The 23,277-nt window shown below is 39.2% G+C and overlaps 1 protein-coding gene across 2 annotated transcripts in view; it reads left to right on the top strand.

Annotated features, from left to right (window-relative positions):
* The window catches only part of LOC307129574 (ethanolamine-phosphate cytidylyltransferase-like), a 55,863-nt gene that overhangs the window by 12,342 nt on the left and 20,244 nt on the right, over nucleotides 1-23,277 (top strand). The window contains exons 2-5 of one of the 2 annotated variants that reach the window (XM_079822115.1): nucleotides 6,996-7,084; nucleotides 7,781-7,942; nucleotides 16,755-16,821; nucleotides 16,905-16,989. In XM_079822115.1, the coding sequence (XP_079678241.1) occupies nucleotides 6,996-7,084; nucleotides 7,781-7,942; nucleotides 16,755-16,821; nucleotides 16,905-16,989 (403 nt within the window). Of the gene's footprint in view, nucleotides 1-6,995; nucleotides 7,085-7,780; nucleotides 7,943-16,754; nucleotides 16,822-16,904; nucleotides 17,021-23,277 lie in introns of both variants that reach the window. The other variant, XM_079822116.1, reaches the window with a different exon arrangement.

Below are 23,277 nucleotides of genomic sequence, written 5' to 3'. Positions count from 1 at the left end.
TAAACACAGAGCGCTCAGTGACCCGCCAGCCCACACCTGACTGTTTTTCCCATAAAACCCTCTCCTGTGGAACAGGAGAGTGTCACAGTCAGACAGAGCTTCAACTCATGATGCTGCTTTACTACTTTGCTTTGGCGCTGCGTCAGTAACTGACTCAATGGAAGCCCGTATAGAATCACGACAATTCATTGGCATCTCAAAAGGATGCACCCGTGCCATTACTCATCAGATTTCTCCTCTTCAGGGAGACATTTTTCTGCCCATGCTTTATTTAGCTTATTCATTTGATCTTGTTTCATGGCAGGTGCAATTATATCTCCTGAGGGTGGAAAACAAAGGCTACATTCACACTGTCAGTCCAAATCTGTGCATCTGATTAGAATCTGATCTAAATTATTGACTGTCCACACTGTGTACCGTGTGTGTGTGTCCAGTGGCACTCTTTTATTTTACAGAATATTTGCTTTGGTTTCTATGGCAACAACGTTGTGTTGGTGTAAGCCAAAAACAACAACAACCACAACAAGGGTTTGCAATACAGATGTTGTCTTGTTTACAACATGACAATGTGTAGCCGTTGCGCTGGACCACTGTGTCTTCTGAGGCAGCGGCAGAAACGTATACTGTTGTTTCCGCTGGTCTCAAAACATGTCTTCATTATATTGTAATTTTCTGCTTGACTGGCAATTTACAACAACACAACCTTGTTTCTGCAGTGACTTAAATCCTGTTTCCTATGATAACGTCTGTTTACATTTTACATCTTGGCCCCCCTTTGAACATCCCTGTGCCCCCCTCCGGAACGAGGGAGACAAACTTGATTATAGCGTGTAATTTTCTCACTCAAACCACTGCCGCTGTTGCTTCTGATAAAAACTGCCCATAATTGCTAGTTTAGGATCTGTTTTCTTCGAAATAATAGCCTGTAATTCGCGAAAAAGAATTCCAGTGCATATCTGTGTTTACGCTCGTCAAATGATTCAATTTTTTCAACGTGTTTTCGCTTCTGTGAGTAATGTAGCAAATCACAGACACGTTTGTTGATTTCTTGAACGCAATGGCCAATCACAGGTGTTGAAGTTAGAATCCACTCACCTCTCAAGTGTTTGTCCAGTGCTGAGTTCTGCATGCGCACTAATCCTCTCTAAGTGTAAACATTATGTAAATAAGATATTCATTGTGTCGTCAGCTTCACTGATTAATATAACGGGACTGTGTGAGATTGCGCTCATTGAATGAGTGACAGCTTTCAGTGATTATAAAGGGAGAGCTTTTTGCGCACTGTCTAGGCGATATAAAAAAATTATTAATAGGCCTATAATATATTCAGAATTTGAAAAAAACTTTTGTTTTCCATTCTTGACAAGCGGCCACATACACACTTCAATACATAGACCATATATGCATATACATCTCAAAATTGTGATGAGTGACAGTGATAAATATTTACGTCTTATATAAATGTCAGGAAAACACGATTCCTGGCTGCATCTCAAAATCCATGGATAGTGTCAATATCCACTATATTGAGTCCAACCTTTAGTTCACAAGTTTACACTTACAAATAGTCAGATAGTAAACAGTATGCGTAATAGTATGCGTAGTAGTATGCGTATTTGGCGTGCTGTCCGAGGAGAGGACTCTGAGCTTGGTATTTGGCCCGAACCCAGAGTACTTCCGCCGTATCTCTGGTTATGAAAGTAACCAGGTGACTATGAGGAAGACGGGGTGGTGGAGGGATGCTGAAAAACTGTCAATGAACATTAGTGAGTTGACTGGGTTTTTATATAGTCCTTTACTTGTGCTGATTGGGTAGACATGTTGATTGCTGATTGCTGACAGCTGGTTAGAATGACATTATGATTGGATAGATCATTTGAACGTGTTTCTCCCGAACTGATAACTGTTTGTTTTACTTGCATTTTCCCCTATTAACTCCAGTCATGCAGCAGCTCTTCTGCCACTCGGGGGGCGTGTTCCGGCGGGAAAGTGAGGTTGATGCAGACCCTCTATAAGTTCCGCTTATTGGGAAGCTGCTTTTCAACAAGTTATTTCCAGATAGGGCTGAGAAAATGCAGATACCTCTCCATCCCACCTCCCCCTCAAAAAGGACTGAGGTTTGTGGCCTATCCACGACACGCATGCACCCCTGTAGTGCATAGACGTTTTCAGGACACTCCAGTTTTATGGCATTCTGTCCTTGTTTGAGAATGGAGTCGTAGAAGAAGTGCCTCCTTCACAGAGGGAATCCGTTTTTAACAGCGGGTATTTTCTGCTGCCAAATAAGTATAGCAGTTTACACCTGATCCTGGTATGTTACTCAGATTCAACCAGGGGGACTTGTTTGTTATGATAGATCTGAAAGATATATTTTCATATTCAGATCGTCCGGAAATGTCAAGACAGACAACAAGCCTTCTTCTAGGCAGAGAACAAGCTTCTGTCACTGAAGGCAGTGCATATACCAGGTTGGTTAAATCTGTGAACAGATCTTCCCTCAAGGTACACAGTAAAATCCCCAGAGTTAAATTAACACTGCTCAGAGAACATTTGGTCCCACTCTACAGAGTGTTAAAGTAACACTGAATCAGTGTTAAAGTTAATGAGATAATTGAGAGATTAATTAAGTGATGATTGGCCATTAGTGATGAACACCTGATGATAATGAGTAGAATCACTGAAGGAAAGAGAAAAAGAAAAACACAAGAACTACGACTGACTATAAAAAAGACATTAAATCTCTGAAGATCTCAGCAGAGGAGGATTAAACAACTCCACAAACAGTATTACCAGCTTCACACATTACTAACCAGACAGACTTTATTTCTATCAGACGACTACAGAAGCTCTTATTGAGGTTTAGATGTTGATGTTTTATTGAAAATTAAAGTTGTTTGAAGTTACCATTATTGTGATTAGTGTTTGCTTTAATTGGGCTCTTGACCCTTGACTTACTAACATAAGATTTTCTCTGGCTGCTGTAACTGTTCGTTACGGTGAAAATGGCAAGAAAATCTTGACGCTTGTTGTTTATGATACAGTTGTTATCATCATATAGTGCCTTATTTGCTGATCCCCTGAAAGTCATTGATTATAGGAGACTTGTGATTCTAGGGCAGAAGATCCAGCAATGTTATCATCAGAGAAACTAAACAATTATCAAAACATTTTTACATAAGATTTGTACTGCGGTTTACTAACACATCACACAATAAGCACTTCTAACTCCTGCGAGTGTTACTCACACATAGACATCAAGAATCAGCCTATGAATCTTAACAATGGTGACATGCCACAATGCATTCTGGGTGCATCACGCAAAACTCATCTATGGCTCCCAGAATGCATTGTGGCATGAAGCATGTCACCATTGTTGAGATTCATAGGCAGATTCTTGATGTCTGTGTGTGAGTTCATCTCGCAGGAGTTAGAAGTGATTAGTGTACAATCGATTTCAAAATTTATTCAGCTTTTCTGATTAAAACAGTGTTGGATCTTCTCTAAAATCACAATAAAAAAAGTTAATAGGATATTGCTCAAACTCAGTCGTAAAATCAATGAATTAAATCATTATACAATGATCATATTCTCGACATCGAGCAGCCGACAGCATCTGATTGTGTTTACTCTTGCTTTTCTTGCCATAACAAACTCAGTTACAGCAGCCAGAGAAACACTAACGTTAAAACGTCATCAAACTGCCCAACTAAAGAAAACACTGATCACAATGATGGTCACATTAAAAACTAACAATTTTCACAACAGAATCAAACAAAAAACTGTTAATTCTCAATAAGAGACGTCTGACAGAAATAAAGTCAGTCTGGTTAGTAATGTGTGAAGCTGGTAATGCTGTTTGTGGAGTTGTTTAATCCTCCTCTGCTGAGATCTTCAGAGATTTAATGTCTTTTTTATAGTCATTCGTAGTTCTTGTGTTTTTCTTTTTCTCTTTCCTTCAGTGATTCTACTCATTATCATCAGGTGTTCATCACTAATGGCCAATCATCACTTAATTAATCTCTCAATTATCTCATTAACTTTAACACCGATTCAGTGTTACTTTAACACTCTGTAGAGTGGGACCAAATGTTCTCTGAGCAGTGTTAATTTAACTCTGGGGATTTTACTGTGTATGGGTTGAGGCTCGGAGAATAGAGATTGTATCTTCAGACAGACCTCAGAGAAATCTGAGAGCCAGAACCCGAGATGAAGCCAAGGGTCAACACCGAGATCTTGATGTCCATGGTGTTCTGGCAAGGAAGGAATCCGATGAAGTAAACAAGCATAAGGCACACTGTAAAAAATTATTTCGTAAAATAACTGAAAAGTACTGGCAGCTTATTACCCAAACATTATCCAGTAATTTTACAGACATTTCTGCTAACCCTAACATAGAATGCAAGTTAAAAAGTCTAAATACAAGTAAAACACCTGTAAAAAATAAATACGTAAAATTCCGTTAAATTAATACTGTTGTGCCCTATTTTTACGGATTTGTTTTAGGGTGCAGGAGTAACACAGAGTAACCTTCTTCTAGGCAGACCGACTGACTGAGAAGACAGGAGATGAGAGCACGAGTAAATGCAAGAAACCATGGCAAAGCGTACTGTGTATGGCAAATCACGTTATTTTTCTTTCATGAAAACCATTTTTTTAAATTTAGGTAATTTAGGTAAAACTCTAGATAAATGTGTAAGGGTTGAATTGTCAGGATGTCTATGCTAAATCCCATCATAATGTAATTTAACCCCTCCCTGCCATATCGTGACCAGGGCAAAGGGCAAGAACACGTAATGTTTGACGCTCAAGGACACATTTGAGCAATGGTCAGCACTTAGTCAGCACAAAGAGAGTAGATTCCACTTTGAGATGGGCAGTGAAAGACTTCAGGAAGACAAATATAAATAGCATTATATATGATTAAGGTCAAATGAAGGCCAGTCGTGTGTGTCCAATATGTGTGTCCAATATGTGTGTCCAATATGTGTGTCCAAATGTTAATGCAGCCATGCAGAGCAGCGCATGGGTTTGATTGACCAAACATGTCATGTGCAGTAACCACATGACATGGTAGGAAGGCAGGTCTGGTCAGCTGACCCTGGGTCAGTCAATCACTGAATCTTTCACGAAACTTTGTTGAACTTTATCATCCTCATTAGACTCCCAATACTGTAAAAATAGATCAAATTCATAGGGCTTTCACGCTCTGCTGGCTTCTGCTGCATGTGATTTCATTCTCCCTGATCAAACCTGCAGTTTGGGTGCCGGCGATTGTCAAACCAGTTTCAGTAGTAAATATTTCATGCTCATGGCCAGTGTTGGTGCTGCTGTGATCCTGTCTTAAGATACAGCACCGCCAGGACATCATTGGCTAGTCGTTGGCATCAACATATTAATATCTCATCTTAATAATCTTATTTTACTTCACTTTCAAAGCACATAATATGACATAAATGACACATTGAGTATAAATAAGTCAACTACTGATGTCCATTCAAAAGCACGTATAAATCGAGAACACAACAACCAGTGGAAGTGTTATTATCTAATTTCATGGATCTTTTTCTCGTTGTCCAGGTGATATCCTATAGCAACAAGTACAAACTATTTTAAGCTATTTTAAAAATTAAAACATTTAAATTTCGATTTATTCATCTGAAGAAACATGTCTAGCTCATGTTCAGGTCATATTTCACTCCAAAATCATATTATGGTGAAATTACAGAAATTGTTAATTACTGCATTCCAGTAGTGATGAGAATCATCATTGAGAAAATTAGGAAATTACACAAAAAACCCTCATGTTCCTTAAATAGGCTTTTTTTTTTTTTTAAGATTGATGGATGGATGGATGAATGGATGGATGGATGGATGGATGGATGGATGGATGGACGGATGGATGGATGGATGGACGGATGGATGGATGGATAGATAGAGGATGGAGGGAGGGAGGGATGGAGGGAGTGAATGAGGGATGGATGGATGGATGGATGGATAGAGGGAGGGAGGGATGGGGGATGGATGGATGGATGGATAGATAGATGGAGGGAGGGAGGGAGGGAGGGAGTTAGGGATGGAGGGATGGAGGGAGTGAGGAGCGGATGGATGGATAGAGGATAGAAGGAGGGAGGGAGGGAGGGATAGATAGAGCATGGATGGAGGGACTGATGGATGGGTGAATGGATGGATGGATAAAAGAGGGAGGGTGGGAGGGAGGGATGGATGGATGGATGGATGGATGGATTGATGGAGGGAGGGAGGGAGGGAGGGATGGATGGATGGATGGATGAATTGATGGAGGGAGGGAGGGAGGGAGGGATGGATGGATTGATGGAGGGAGGGAGGGAGGGAGGGATAAAGGAGGGAGGGAGGGATAGAGGATAGATGGAGGATAGATGTCTAGCTCATGTTCAGGTCATATTTCACTCCAAAATCATATTATGGTGAAATTACGCTTCTTAATGGTTTTGCAATGTTTTTTTAATTACTGTATTTCAGCAGTGATGAGAATCATCATTGAGAAAATTAGGAAATTACACAACAACAAAAAAAACTCATGTTCCTTAAATAGGCTTTTTTTGTCTTTTTAGATGGATGGATGGATGGATGGATGGAAGGAGGAATGGATGGATGGATGGATGGATAGAGGACAGAGGGAGGGAGGGGTGGATGGAGGGAGGGATGGAGGGAGGGAGGGAGGGAGGGAGAGATGGGTGGATAGAGCATGGAGGGATTGATGGAGGGAGGGAGGAGGGGAGGAGGGAGGGATGGATGGATAAAGAAGGGATAGATAGATAGATAGATAGATAGATAGATAGATAGATAGATAGATAGATAGATAGATAGATAGATAGATAGATAGATAGATAGATAGATAGATAGATAGATAGATAGATAGATAGATAGATAGATAGATAGATAGATAGATAGATAGATAGATAGATAGATAGATTCTTCCTGTTTTAACAGCTGTCTTCATCTATCTTTCTTCTTAGCTATGACATGGTCCATTATGGTCATTCCAACCAACTTCGACAAGCCAAGGCTATGGGGGACTACCTCATTGTTGGAGTGCACACTGACGGTGAGGATACACACACATACACACACACACACACACAAACACACACTGTCGGCGCCACACAGTGCCTGCTTTGTCATTGCAGTCATTCCAGCAGTTCAGTTCACTGGGATGAGATAAGCACTCTTAAGACCAGCCAGACATACTTCTGTTTTAATACACCAACTGCCACTGTGCAACAAGTGTGTAGACTGACCTCAGTGTGACGTCATGTCAGGCAGTGTTTGAACTGAGGGGAAGAACTGATGGATTATTTCTGTGTATACTTTTACTAGCACATTTTAGCTAGTTCTTGAAGTTTTCATATTACTTAAGTTTTAATTTTACAATGCACACTATAGTGCGCATCTACATCAGCATTGTCTTGTATTGTGCTTCTTTTTTTACGTTTGCATTATGTAAGAATGTGAGTGTCACATGGATTCCCCTTTGATTATAACAAAACAACCGGCTTTCAATCAATGGCACCCTTTAAATATTTCTTTAGCTTGCACAGATCAGATCAGTACTTGGGATGAAAGCATGATTGAAATATGATTTTGAATGTTCATATTAGGATATAGGTGGGTCCTGCAGATCAGGGTTACTCAACAGGGGCATTCAGAAAACATTAGGGGGCATCAAAACTGATATTGTTGAACAAACCAAGAGTTTAAGATAAATCCTTAGACTGATGCTAATGTCTCTCTCTTTGTGCAGATGAGATCTCTAAGCACAAAGGTCCTCCAGTGTTCACTCAGGCTGAGAGATATAAGATGGTGCGAGCCATCAAGTGGGTGGATGAGATCGTGGAAGGAGCTCCATACGTCACCACGCTTGAGACTCTGGACAAATATTGCTGTGATTTCTGTGTTCATGGAGGTCAGTGCTTAAGTATAATAACCATGTCTAACCTGTGCTAAAATGTTGATACTGAAGTCTTTCATTTAAAGGTGCAGTGTGTAGTATTTATGAGGATATATTGACTGAAATGCAATATAATATAATTAACTGTTTTCAGTGGTGTATAAAGACCTTACATAATGAACTATTATGTTTTTATTACCTTGGAATAAGCCATTTCTATCAACACGTCACGCCCTCTAAGCTGCGCAGTTGTGATGCTGCGGCCGTGTAGAAAGAATAAATGCCACGCAGACGACAGATACAGACGTGAAATGTGGGGAGAAATCCATTTGATTGTAGTTTAAATGAGAAATAATTGCAGTGCTCGGTTCAACCGCTATAGAGTTAGTATCGCTATTAAGTTAGTATTGTTATAGTGTTAGTATTTCTATAGTGTTAGTATCGCTATAGTGTTAGTGTTGCTATAGTGTTAGTGTCGCTATAAAGTTAGTATCGCTATAGTGCTATAGTGTTAGTGTCGCTATAGTGTTAGTGTCGCTATAGTGTTAGTGTCGCTATAGTGTTAGTACCGTTATAGTGTAAGTGTCGCTATAAAGTTAGTATCGCTATAGTGTTAGTGTCGCTATAAAGTTAGTATCGCTATAGTGTTAGTGTCGCTATAGTGTTAGTGTCGCTATAAAGCTAGTATCGCTATAGTGTTAGTGTCGTTATAGTGTTAGTATCGCTATAAAGTTAGTATCGCCATAGTGTTAGTGTCGTTATAGTGTTAGTATCGCTATAGTGTTAGTATCGCTATAGTGTTAGTGTCGCTATAGTGTTAGTGTCGCTATAAAGTTAGTATCGCCATAGTGTTAGTGTTGCTATAGTGTTAGTATCGCTATAGTGTTAGTATCGCTATAGTGTTAGTGTCGCTATAGTGTTAGTACCGTTATAGTGTTAGTGTCGCTATAAAGTTAGTACCGTTATAGTGTTAGTGTCGCTATAAAGTTAGTATCGCTATAATGTTAGTATCGCTATAGTGTTAGTGTCGCTATAGTGTTAGTATCGCTATAGTGTTAGTGTCGCTATAGTGTTAGTACCGTTATAGTGTTAGTGTCGCTATAAAGTTAGTACCGTTATAGTGTTAGTGTCGCTATAAAGTTCGTATCGCTATAGTGTTAGTGTCGTTATAGTGTTAGTATCGCTATAGTGTTAGTGTCGCTATAGTGTTAGTGTCGCTATAGTGTTAGTGTCGCCATAGTGTTAGTACCGTTATAGTGTTAGTGTCGCTATAAAGTTAGTACCGTTAGTGTTAGTGTCGCTATAAAGTTAGTATCGCTATAGTGTTAGTGTCGCTATAGTGTTAGTGTCGCTATAAAGCTAGTATCGCTATAGTGTTAGTGTCGTTATAGTGTTAGTATCGCTCTAAAGTTAGTATCGCCATAGTGTTAGTGTCGTTATAGTGTTAGTATCGCTATAGTGTTAGTATCGCTATAGTGTTAGTGTCGCTATAGTGTTAGTGTCGCTATAAAGTTAGTATCGCCATAGTGTTAGTGTTGCTATAGTGTTAGTGTTGCTATAGTGTTAGTATCGCTATAATGTTAGTATCGCTATAGTGTTAGTGTCGCTATAGTGTTAGTGTCGCTATAGTGTTAGTGTCGCTATAAAGTTAGTATTGCTATAGTGTTAGTGTCGCTATAGTGTTAGTATCGCTATATATCGTTATAGTGTTAGTATCGCTATAGTGTTAGTGTCGCTATAAAGTTAGTATCGCTATATATCGCTATAGTGTTAGTATCGCTATAGTGTTAGTGTCGCTATAGTGTTAGTATGTCGCTATAGTGTTAGTATCGCTATAGTGTTAGTGTCGCTATAAAGTTAGTATCGCTATAGTGTTAGTGTCGCTATAGTGTTAGTGTCGCTATAAAGCTAGTATCGCTATAGTGTTAGTGTCGTTATAGTGTTAGTATCGCTATAAAGTTAGTATCGCCATAGTGTTAGTGTCGTTATAGTGTTAGTATCGCTATAGTGTTAGTATCGCTATAGTCTTAGTGTCGCTATAGTGTTAGTGTCGCTATAAAGTTAGTATCGCCATAGTGTTAGTGTTGCTATAGTGTTAGTATCGCTATAGTGTTAGTATCGCTATAATGTTAGTATTGCTATAGTGTTAGTGTCGCTATACTGTTAGTGTTGCTATAGTGTTAGTATCGCTATAGTGTTAGTGTCGCTATAGTGTTAGTGTCGCTATAAAGTTAGTATCGCTATAGTGTTAGTGTCGCTATAGTGTTAGTATCGCTATATATCGCTATAGTGTTAGTATCGCTATAATGTTAGTGTCGCTATAGTGTTAGTATCGCTATAGTGTAAGTATTGTTTAGTGTTAGTGTCGCTATAGTGTTAGTGTCGCTGTAGTGTTAGTGTCGCTATAGTGTTAGTGTCGCTATAGTGTTAGTGTATCTATAGTGTTAGTATCGCTATAGTGTTAGTGTCGCTATAAAGTTAGTATCGCTATAATGTTAGTGTCGCTATAGTGTTAGTATCGCTATAGTGTTAGTATCGCTTTAGTGTTAGTGTCGCTATAGTGTTAGTGTCGCTATAGTGTTAGTGTCGCTATAAAGTTAGTATCGCTATAGTGTTAGTGTCGCTATAGTGTTAGTATGTCGCTATAGTGTTAGTATCGTTATAGTGTTAGTGTCGCTATAAAGTTAGTATCGCTATAGTGTTAGTGTCGCTATAGTGTTAGTATGTCGCTATAGTGTTAGTGTCGCTATAATGTTAGTGTCGCTATAGTGTTAGTGTCGCTATAGTGTTAGTGTCGCTATAGTGTTAGTATGTCGCTATAGTGTTAGTATCGCTATAAAGTGTTAGTGTCGCTATAAAGTTAGTATCGCTATAGTGTTAGTGTTGCTATAGTGTTAGTATCGCTATAGTGTTAGTATCGCTTTAGTGTTAGTGTCGCTGTAGTGTTAGTGTTGCTATAGTGTTAGTGTCGCTATAGTGTTAGTATCGCAATAGTGTTAGTGTCGCTATAGTGTTAGTGTCGCTATAGTGTTAGTATCGCTATAGTGTTAGTGTCGCTATAAAGTTAGTATCGCTATAATGTTAGTGTCGCTATAGTGTTAGTATCGCTATAGTGTTAGTGTCGCTATAATGTTAGTGTCGCTATAGTGTTAGTATCGCTATAGTGTTAGTATCGCTTTAGTGTTAGTGTCGCTATAGTGTTAGTGTCGCTATAGTGTTAGTGTCGCTATATATCGCTATAGTGTTAGTATCGCTATAGTGTTAGTGTCGCTATAGTGTTAGTATGTCGCTAGTGTTAGTATCGCTATAGTGTTAGTGTCGCTATAAAGTTCGTATCGCTATAACGTTAGTGTCGCTATAGTGTTAGTATCGCTATAGTGTTAGTATCGCTTTAGTGTTAGTGTCGCTATAGTGTTAGTGTCGCTGTAGTGTTAGTGTCGCTATAGTGTTGGTGTCGCTATAGTGTTAGTATCGCTATAGTGTTAGTGTCGCTATAAAGTTAGTATCGCTATAATGTTAGTGTCGCTATAGTGTTAGTATCGCTATAGTGTTAGTATCGCTTTAGTGTTAGTATCGTTATAGTGTTAGTGTCGCTATAAAGTTAGTATCGCTAATAGGTTAGTGTCGCTATAGTGTTAGTATGTCGCTATAGTGTTAGTATCGCTATAGTGTTAGTGTCGCTATAAAGTTAGTTTCGCTATAATGTTAGTGTCACTATAGTGTTAGTATCGCTATAGTGTTAGTATCGCTTTAGTGTTAGTGTCGCTATAGTGTTAGTGTCGCTATAGTGTTAGTGTTAGTGTTAGTGTCGCTATAGTGTTAGTGTCGCTATATAGTGTCGCTATAGTGTTAGTGTCGCTATAGTGTTAGTATCGCTATAGTGTTATTATCGCTATAGTCTTAGTGTCGCTATAGTCTTAGTATCGCTATAGTCTTAGTATCGCTATAGTGTTATTATCGCTATAGTGTTAGTATCGCTATAGTGTTATTATCGCTATAGTCTTAGTATCGCTATAGTCTTAGTATCGCTATAGTGTTATTATTGCTATAGTCTTAGTATCGCTATAGAGTTAGTATCGCTATAGAGTTTCACAAGTTTTTGTGCCCATTTAATCTTAGTGAAAAAGTGGTAAACAGGTTTGGCTTGCTGTCTGCTATAGAGGGGCTCGGAGAGGATATTATACCCGAGCTCCGATTGCCCCCCTATAACAGGCAAAATTGTACAAAAAGGAGGAGCAGGGGAGGAGGAGGGATGCTGCAAGAACTAGCAACAGGAAGAGGTAAGCTGCTGGTTTTATACCTTGGTATTAATTGCAAGATTAGATGGGCGTGCTCCTCCCGAAATTACGTTTAATAACTTCACTAGTATCGCTATAATGTTACACTGTAAAAAATTTACCGTAAAATTTACAGTAACTTACTGGCAACGATTGGCCAGTAAGTTACTGTGAATACTTTTTACAGTAAGGGTACTGTACTTCCATTTAGGGCTGGGCGATATATATCGTGAGATTGTTATGCGCATCTCATCAGTAAAGCCGGTTAATTGATTAGTAGTAAATCGGCTTCACCTGCTTTCAGATGGCGCGGCATTTACTACAAAGAGCCGTAGTTAACTGACAAGCTGAGCCATATCGCATTAATATCGTGGACGTATCGCCGGCGATAATTAATGCGATATGGCTCAGCTTGTCAGTTAACTACGGCTCTTTGTACACAGCAAAAACTCCAGTGTTAAATTAACACTCCTGGGAGTGTATATGAGTCCACTCAAGAGTGTTGAAGGTAATGAGATAATTAAGTGATTAATTTAGTGATGATTGATCATTATTGAAGACACCTGATGATAACAAGCAGAATCTCTGAAGGAGAAAATCTCAAATTGTAAGCCACCGTTATGGGGATGGGTGTTTGCTTTAGTTGGGCTCTTGACCCTTATGTTATTAACTTTAGATTTTGTCTGGTTGCTGTATCTGAGTTATAACTGCCAGAAGAACAAAGATAAAAAGTGATCTGTTGGTTATATTATGACAATCATCATTTGAACTATATTTTTGATTTATGTTGCAGTTTACAGCAAAACTGTGATTCTGCATAAATATACAAAGTTTTAGACATAATATAAAGGATTTCTTAAAAGTTGTTTTATAAAAAAAGAAAGCTTTTCTTTTAGCCACACACAGACGTCAAGATTCAGTCTATGCATCTCAACAATGGTGACGAGAAGAATAGTCAATTAGTAAAAGAAAATTACATAGACAATTCAGATCATAATTTATTCATACCGCAATGCATGATGGGAGCCATTAATGAGTTGTGATTGGTGGTAGCCACTGCAACATGCTTTATTATTGTCACCATTGTTGAGACTCACAGGCTGATTATTGATGTCTGTGTTTCTAAATAAATTAATTTGAAAGTTTTTTGATCAGAGCAATGTGTATTAAATATTTTAGATTATAAGAAAAAAATGATAATCACATACTGTAAAATCACAAAGCTGCTGTTAACAAGTTAAACCAAACTTTCTCAAAATGTTTCATTTTTCTGATCATCGCATGATTATGTCAAAACATAGCCAACACTATCAGATCACACTTTTCTTTGTTAATTTGACTGCTATAAATCAATAACAGCAGACAAACAAAATCTAAAGTTAAGAATATAAGGGTCAAGAGCCCAACTAATGCACACACCCATCCCCATAACGGTGGCTTACAATTTATGATTTTCTCCTTCAGTGATTCTGCTTGTTAACATCAGGTGTCTTCAATAATGATCAATCATCACTAAATTAATCACTTAATTATCTCATTAACTTCTCTAACTTCTTTCTTAATTTAACACTGGAGTTTTAGCTTTGTAGTAAATGCTGCTCCATCTGAAAGCAGGTGAAGGCGATTTACTACTAATCAATTAACCGGCTTTACTGATGAGAAGCGCATAACAATCTCACGATATATATCGCCCAGCCCTACTTCCATTTACATTTGAGCCCCTGCCCCTGACGAACTCTCTGCACGGCCCTGACTTATGTAGTAAATCGAAGGCTCACCTTCGAGTATTTATATCATATTCCGGTAATGAATTCTGAACAACAATAATCTGGGGCCGTCCATGTGAAAGGGGTACAAAGAAAGATATGATAAAAAAAAGGAAAATTACAGTAGTTTACTTTACTATTTACAGTACTATAGTGGCTAAATTGTGATTTTTTTACAGTAATGCTTTGACTACTGTGATTTCAACTGTAATGCTTGGACTACTGTGTTTTTTACGGCCTTACTGTAAACTTTACAATATTCTACTGTAAAAATCGTTTACAGTACTGTTACTGTGAAATCGACAGTAAATAACTGTAGATTTCACAGCCATTTTTTACAGTGTAGTGTTTCTGTAGTGGTAGTATTACTATAGTGTTAGTATCGCATAGTGTTAGTGTCGCTATAGTGTTAGTGTCGCTATAGTGTTAGTGTCGCTATAGAGTTAGTATCGTTGTAGTGTTAGAACCGGTGAATGCGGTTCAAAGAAAGAGAAAGACGTGTGTGAGAGGCAGTGAGTCATGTTTGTGGTCCAAATAACTCAATATGAGAGGCAACGTGAAACGCAAAGATGTGAAATAAAACGTCATCATGTTTTAAAGAAGAGTGGCTTGATTAAGTGGTGGAAATAATGGATGATACAGCACGGTAACAAAACAGACATTTACCGTTACACACCCACCACAAGTGTAGCGCAAACTCAAAACACCTCAGTAACACACGTCAGTAGCATAGATGTGTGTGTGGTTTGGGTTTCAGGGATTAGATTAGATTAGATTCAAGTTTATTGTCATTACACATGTACAAGTACAATGCAACGAAATGAGTTTGGAGCAAGCCTCCGAGCCGCAGCTATTTAAAGCGCCGCCACACGCTCTCCAGAAAAAAAAGAAATGCAGATTGCTAAGCATACATGCGAACATTACATACATAGTACACACTAGACGTGGTCATGTGATGGGATTTTTTGTTGGGACTAGTAAGGGAGATAGGAAGGAGGAAAGGGGAGGGCAGACGGTTGGACGGGGATCAGGAAGTAGAAGATAAGTCAAGTCAAGTCAACTTTATTTATATAGCGCTTTTAACAATGTAGATTGTTTCAAAGCAGCTTTACAGTGTTAAACAGGAAAATAATGCAGCATAATTTTATTCAGCCGTATAGCCATTCTGGAAAATAAGGATGTTTAGATAACTATAAAAGAGTTCACATGTTCCCTTGAACATATTTAGCTATTAGATCTATTTAATTACTTAAATTAATTGTTTAGGGACCCTTGCCATTAAAAGTTTGAAAACCCCTTATATAGAAAATCTTGGAAATTCATAAGCCATAAACAAACATTTAATATTGATGGAATAATTTACTACAAAAACACATTAAAAACCATCTCAGTTAAACTGCTTAATTTTTTTCATATTATATTATATTATTATAAAGAATTTAACTGTCCTGGGGGAGATTTTTAATAGTATTTCTTGGTAAAGAAGACTTGTACAGTTAACTGTAAAAAAAAGCACCTAAAATGTGCTTAATTTAGTGACTTCTGAATTATCTGCTTTAGAAAAAGAAAAAGAAAAGATTTAGTATATCACTAAGTTACATAAAGGGTTAAATAAAATTAAAAGTTATAACTGCATGATGAAACCAAGTTTTTGTGTGTGTTTACGTAGGCTGTACAGGTCTGGTGCAAAGATTGTTTTTCCTCAGGTGACCAAAATGTCCGCCCAATAGAGAAAAGTTTTGCTCAGTGAGAAAAGAAATTAGGGAACATTGCACCGCGTGTCCCCTTACAGTGAAGTCGCATTTTTTTCCACCGCCATGTTTCTAGGGTAGCCCTTAACGGACAAACTTCTCTACAGAGCGCTAGCTACTCTCTGCTGTCCCAGACGACCACATCTTTGTCCTGTGTTGGCCACCGTAGCTTCTCTATGTGCTTCGAAAGGGAGGGGTGAGCGGTTGCAATTCACAACCTCACCGCTAAATTTACACACTGCACCTTTAATAGTGTTTGTGTTTAATATTTTGAAATTGTTAGGGACAGATTTACTAACAGCGTCTTTTGCCGTTAAAAATATTGCTGTCAGGATTTATTAAAGACACGCAGTGAATAATGAGCACTGAAAAGGCGTGGACAGAGTTATTTTTGCAGCTGATCTTATTGCATATTTATTTGTAGGAGTTTCTCTTTCAGGCGCAAAATTTATGGGAAGAGATTGTTTAAATGAATCATGCAAGATTGAAGATTTACTACGGTTTGCGCTCATCAGTTTACTGGTGTTTATGCTGTTATTTAATACAAAAAAAGCATGTCTTAAACCAGATGCTAACTGGTATTGATGTCATTATGAAAATGATCCAGCTGCATCTGTGTGCTTTAATATGCATGTTGTCAGTAGACGCACAGAACTGTCCACTCCCATCTGCGCTTTTTTGGAATTGTGTTCTCACGATAATTTGCCCTGTTTAGTAAATCTGGCCTCAACATCTCCTGCATCTGAGTAAAAACTAAGCTGAAGGGATCCAGAGCATCATTATTGTCCTCTGGAAATATAGCATTCAATAACTTGCCCATGGCTTTGGTCTTGGTTCTCCATGTACAATATTTTGGGCACAGTATACCACACACCCCTAGCTAGGACCAATCTTTTTGGCACTGCATGTAGGTTTAACCTACAATAAGAAGCACTAGAGTAAAATTGCATTGATTTTCACTAAAGACGCGTCCTCAGGAATCTTCACTGTAGTTCACTCTTGAATAAGCTTGACTGTGGTTCTGTCTCCACAGATGACATAACTCTTACTGTGGATGGAAAAGACACATATGAAGAAGTGAAAGAGTCGGGTAGGTACAGGTAAGCCCATTACACACCACGCTTTAATGCTGTTAATGTTGTGCACGTGTAGTACGGCTCTCACTCAGAGTTGATCTTTGCAGAGAGTGCAAGAGAACCCAGGGTGTGTCCACTACTGACCTGGTTGGCCGCATGCTGCTTATGACCAAAGCTCATCACACCAACATGGTGAGGCCCGAAACTTACAAAAATAATGAAAGTGTATGAACGGCATAGACCATAAATCGCAGAGATCTCAAGTGGCAGTATGGTCCCAATCGTACACAAACAGATCCAAAACTAAAACTATGGGACTATAATATCGCTGATTTAGTTTCTGTCTATAAAAAATTCCACCATTTTTAATTTTCTGCAAAACTGTGGCTGTGTTCGAAATCATCCCTTATACCCTTAAGGTAGGACACACCAATTCAACACCAAAGAATTAGCGCTGATGAATTCCGACTGTGTATAACCTGATAGCAGCTCAGAATGATTTGATGTATTTAACTTTTCTTACATGCTGCTTAAGTAATATGATCTCTGTTTACAGGCCCGTCGCAAAGGGGGTGCAAGGCTCTGTGCAAACGTGAAGGGGGTTGGGGGGGGGTTACAGTTGCTGTTGCTATAGTAACAAAACTTTGTTGTTTATGTGGATATTTAAGAAAAAAGATGTGTATATTGAGTTTAACAGCATAAGGTTCAAGAAGTTAAATTGTGTAACTGAACTCCGCAGTGTGCACATTTTAACGCTTAAATTATGTTCTAAATTATGAATGGGTCAAATGGGGCATTTGAAAATGGCCTGAATCCACTTGAATTAGTTTGGACTGCTCTCTTACTGAATCATCAGAAGTGATATCTCAGTTAGTAAAACAAACAGACAGTATTGAGAGAACTAACTCTGTTTTTCAGTAGTTTTCCCTCTGTGAACATGCGCTAAATTGATGCCTGACAATTTTGTTGCAGTTTTCAAATTTAAAAACATTTAAATCGTGTAGAGATAGAGTAGTTAATACACCCGCTCTGCGCGGCTCAGCTGCTCTCACTGATACTCCAAAAGGTGCATTATAGTAAGGCTATATATAGGCTATGCTTAATTAACTTTATAGTGTTAAATAAAAAACCTTTTTGTCGTACAGTCAGATGAAATCCTGCAGGCATGCTTTCTCCGTCCATGCAACAAATGCACATCCTTGAATGAGCACGGATTTCTAGCGTATTTGCTTGAATTTCTTAGGTAATATCTATGATTTGACCCATTTCAGAGGTGGCTAAAATCAGAATTTGAATGGACTGTGACTATAGCCTGGCTCCGCCCTCCTACATACTTCCGCTCAATTTTCATTTTCCTTCAGTACTCCGTCTGGGACTGCGGTATATTCTTAGGTTTTCTCCGAACACATTTTTACCGGTCCAATCAGCGAACAGAGGGAGTGGCTGAGAACGTTGACGTTGATGTCGTGCTCTAGTTTGAGTTGTAGTTCAGTAATGGCGGCGGAGAAAGATGCGAGCAAAGCCATTCATTCCATTGTGGCACCTCAGCCAACTAAGGAGTTGGCTGACGCCCCGGTAGTTGTTTCTCATGCGGTCAGAAGGTATTGTCATCATTTTCAGGGGCTAGTCAGTGATTGCCGCCCGTCTCCCACCACCCGCGTAAAAATCCCCGGCCGAATTACCTACTGTTTAAGACAAACACCAAGGTCGTGTGGTAATTTAATTGCTGACCGAATCCACATCTCTGAGTTTTCAAGTATATATCAAAATTCACTTTTTATATCCTTTTTGACCACTGCAGAGCACTGTATGGTTGCTAATTTGGATGCATTTCTAGACTTGTATTTCTTTAAATGCTGGCAAGTATTTTCAAGAGCAATATATTTAATCACTGCTCAAAAAATATAAAGAAGAAAAGCACGTAAACATTTAAATTGGGCCGTTATTTACGGTAACATTTATTCTTATCTTACCAAGCATATAATATTTTATTTACAGTATCAATCATGTTATGGACCACGTGAGCAGTGCGTTCCCGATCACAAAACTCTCCCCTCCACTGTGAATAAATCACAATCCGAATGCCCAGGTTTTAGCACATTTATTTTTACGGACTTCCATGTGAGAAATCTTTATTTCGACATACGTCACAACCAAACGTTAGCGATTGGTTATGGCAGATTCAGATTGGCTCTTGGCAGATCGAATAGTTTTACGCTGCGTTCACACCAAACGCGAATTGAGCGTCAAAATCGCGTCTACCGCGTCTGGTTTCATGCGCAAACACTTTGAATGCATTCGCGCATCCACGGCGAATTGGACGCGCGTAGAAATCGAGCGTTTGAAGCGAAGGCACTCCAGGAGATATATTTTTAATAATTTATGAGAAATATGTCATAAAACACCACTCTGCCTCTTTTCATTTTCATTAAACATATATATTAAGCATTAATAGCCACACAAATGTGGTCCAGGCAACTCCTACATTATCTTCACTGCATGTATATTTAAATATCCTTAAAATATAAAGTTATGAAACTTCTCTTTGCTCAGTCAAAACGATTTGGCAGACAACAAATTATAGATTCATGACACCAAAGATCGGCCGTTAGATCCACACAAGACGAACCACTACAGGACATCAGAGCCAGCGGCAGACATCAGAAGGACTAGCCGAGGAAAGGCTGTTCTCGGCGGGGTTATGAGCGGTGATTGCCCGGTGATCGCCTGGATCTCACAACTCCAAAAACACAATATTATTTTTTTAAATAGGCGCTCTCTTTATAAATAAACCACGGATTTGAGCTTTAAACAACTACATTCTCACCTGAAAAAGTCTTAAAACTACATTTTGTGACACAATAGTTCTATTTTTAAATTATGCAGGGTTTCTCATCACGTCACTTTACCACGTGATCGCTGCGAGCAGGCTCCTGATTGGTTAACGCGGCGCGAATTGACGCCAAAGTTAAAATTTTTCAACTCTGGCATCAGACGCGAATTTGCTTCAAACGCGTGAATGCACAAAAGCACCATTCGCGTGTAACGCGCGTATCGCGCAAGACGCTCAATTTGCATCCAATTTGCGCGAACTGGACGCGCGAATGAGGCGGATTCGCGTCCTTCGCGCCGCGCGAAACGCGCCTTCTACGCCGCGGGACCTCCAGACGTGTGTCAACGCGCCTTTCCATTGACTTAACATTAAAATCACTCGCGCCAGACGTTCTATTCGCGTTTGGTGTGAACGCAGCATGAAACTTCAACAGAGTACCCACCTTCAAGGGAGTTGTAACGAGGACTCAGACAGGTTGGGATCCATATGCAGTTTATTAAAAGTACACAAACTCACAGTACAAGCAGGCGTGGATCGGTAAACCAGGGAGAACAGCAATATAAGAGGCAGAGCAGAAAACGTGGTCATAACAGGCAATGGGTCAGGGCAGGCAGCAATCAGTCGTGAAACAATGTCCAGGCAAACAGAGATCAAGGGGCAGGCAGCACAGGGTCGTCAACGATAGTCCAAGGCAGATTCAAACACAGGCAGGAGAATAACAAGGGGACAATAACGCTCAGACATGCAACCGGGGCAAACAAGACTTCGCAATGAGTGTGTGTGTGTTCAGGGTATAAATAGGCAGAGTGATGATGATCAGGTGTGCAGTAATCAGTCCCAGAGTGAAGATGCATGGGAAATGGAGTCCGAATGAAAATCAGTACTCCGGTGAGTGGCCGACAGTGGGATCTTCACCGGTGTTTGTGACAGAAGTAAACGCTTGTCAATGGAGAGTGGCCAGACTCTCTGTACAAATGAAATGTACGAGAGTCTGGACCAGGCTACTGTGAATAAAGCTCTCTACGAATATTGTAAGTTACATTTTTAACAAGCAGAATAATACAGCATCACAATACACATTTTTAGCTATGTCTTTTAACTATTATAGTATTTTGAAAGACAACAACATGAACTTTAACTATTGGCTTTTACATCCAGTCAGCTGTCACTTTACTCTGCGCGAGGCCCTGGTGAGGGGTGAGGACCTGTGCGGATGCACACTTGGCACAGTCCTTGCGATGGTACTGTCTGTGTAGTATTTCTGCATTCCAGGATTATACTATATTATAATTTTTACAAAAATACCACATTATTTATTCATTAACGTGTTTACTTGGTTTTAGTTTACAGTTCTACGAAACATTTCACAATAAAGTCTAAAGCACAACAGTTCACACAGATACAGTATACAGTTTAAAAAGGTTAGAATACTGCACATATTATATAAAAAAAAATAAAAAATAAAAGGGCCTCAAGATAAATGCTTCAGATAAATACAAATTTGAGCTGCAAATGATTTCTTCTAATTCATTTGAAATTGTCCTATGACATGCGATTCCTCTAAATTTCAATGTTGAGAGTCCACACTTGGCTACACCACATATATTACGATATCATGCCTTACGACAGTTAATATTTTACACAGGGATTTTTTTACTTATCTTTTATTCTAACAGTAAGAGGGAGTGATTTCTTTTGAAAGTCAGTCGGCCCTTTTGACACATATGTGTTGCTGTAACTTTCAGTGAGGATTCAAGATGGACTCAAGATACTGTAAAATCATCTCTGTTACATATGTAACCTTAGTTCCTTGAAGAGGGAACGAGACGGTGGTGCGAAACGCTGTGGGAGCTCCTCTGCATGATTGCGTCATGAAGCACATTCAGAATCAGTCAAGGAAATGACCAGGAAACTATAAAGCATACCCAAACCAAACATGGTTAGCTTTTGAAAGACCTGAAGCTAACTGTTCACGGGCATGCAGGGAGTTTGGCAGGGCGACGCACATATATAAACACATATGTTACATATGTAAACGAGACGTTCCCTTTCAAGGGAACTCACGCTCCGTCAAAACATTGTGGGAACGTAATACCCGCGTCGCCTTAAGAGCAAGTGTCCGTCGGTGTGAAATTGATGTGCACACTAAGACGAAAGCACCTGCGCCCCTGGAGTGGAGCCAAGATCAAGTTCGTAGAACCTCACGAATGTGTCTGGTGAGGACCATTCTGCCGCATCACAAACATCCTGGAGGGAAATTCCTTACAACAGTGCTTTGGAAGCAGCCATACTCCTAGTAGAGTGAGCCCGTACAACCAAAGGTGAAGGCTGACCTGCCGAACCCATAAGCCAGTGAGATGGCCTCGACCACCCACTTGCTCATCCTCTTCTTAGATGCTGCGCACCCCTTTCTTGGGTGACCCAAAGCAAATTAACAGTTGTTCAGACTTTCTCTACAGGGAAGCTCTGTGGACATAAGCATTTAAGCCCCTGACTGGGCAGAGCAGATTTTGTTTCTCTTGGTCTGATGTCTGAAAGGGAGGAGGACAGAAGGCCTGCAGTACGATAGGTCTTACAGTATTAGTAGGAACCATGGGAACATAGTCTAGGGTAAAGAAAAGCATTTACCATACCAGGCAAAAATTCCACCCTGCAATAATGTTATTTCAATGATGAAAAATAGATCAAGATGGGCTTAAAATCAATATTTTTTCAACTACAATTAAATCACTTATTTAACACTGAATCAACATAGAAACACTATAAATCAATCTTGCTTTATGTACAGCAGGATTCTATGCCAGTAAATTTTCATGTATGGCAGCAATTGATATGATTTTGTATCAAAAAGTCATTTTTAAGACATCCTTCAGTTTACATGCAAATGTATTTATTTATGCCCCCAGAGTTTCAACAGGAAATCTCACATTGACTTATAACAATTACATCTGAATTTATAACACGAGCGAAAAACATGACAACCTGGCAAAACGGAAGTAAATACAAATGGAAACTCGTCAATAAAGACAGAAATGGGACAGCACTACTGAAAGAAAAAAGGTAGAACAAAGAATGAAATACTCTGAATACTCTAAACTCAGGGGTTTCCACCACGAGCAATGCCCCCAAGCCTTTCAGGGGTGTAACGGAGCCATTTGTGCACCGTCCCAGCAAAGATGAACTGTGATGCTTCCTTTTTATCAGCATTCACTTGTAATGCACCTAAAACAACAAGTTAGTAAATATTTGGAAATTTGATTAATTATACAAATGTACTACAAAATGAAGTGAAACTTGAAATGTCCCACTGAGCAAAGTTATGTCCAAAAGACGTCTTTTCAATGTCTTTGCTCCTAGAGGTGTACGTTGAAAAGACGTCCACTGAGGAGCCAGAATGAAAGTTTTTATAACGTCTGTTTTTGACGTGTTCTGCACGTCCGATATAGACGTTCATGGAACCTCAAGGTTAAAAACTAGTTCAAATTGTGGACATATTTTCCATTTGTAATTGCAAAGCAACTCACAGACAGTGTGTGTTTGTCCAGAAATCATGAAAATAAAAGAAACTTAGCTCACACCTTTAGACACCTTAGCGTCTGTAATTCACACATCTTTGGATCGTGAGAGAATCGTAGGATTCAATCCAG

Source organism: Gobio gobio (genome assembly GCF_949357685.1).
Source record: "Gobio gobio genome assembly, chromosome: 1".
In the NCBI taxonomy this organism is placed as follows: domain Eukaryota; kingdom Metazoa; phylum Chordata; class Actinopteri; order Cypriniformes; family Gobionidae; genus Gobio; species Gobio gobio.
The sequence above is the reverse complement of the archived record's forward strand: the minus strand, read 5'-3'. Positions and strand labels throughout refer to the sequence as shown.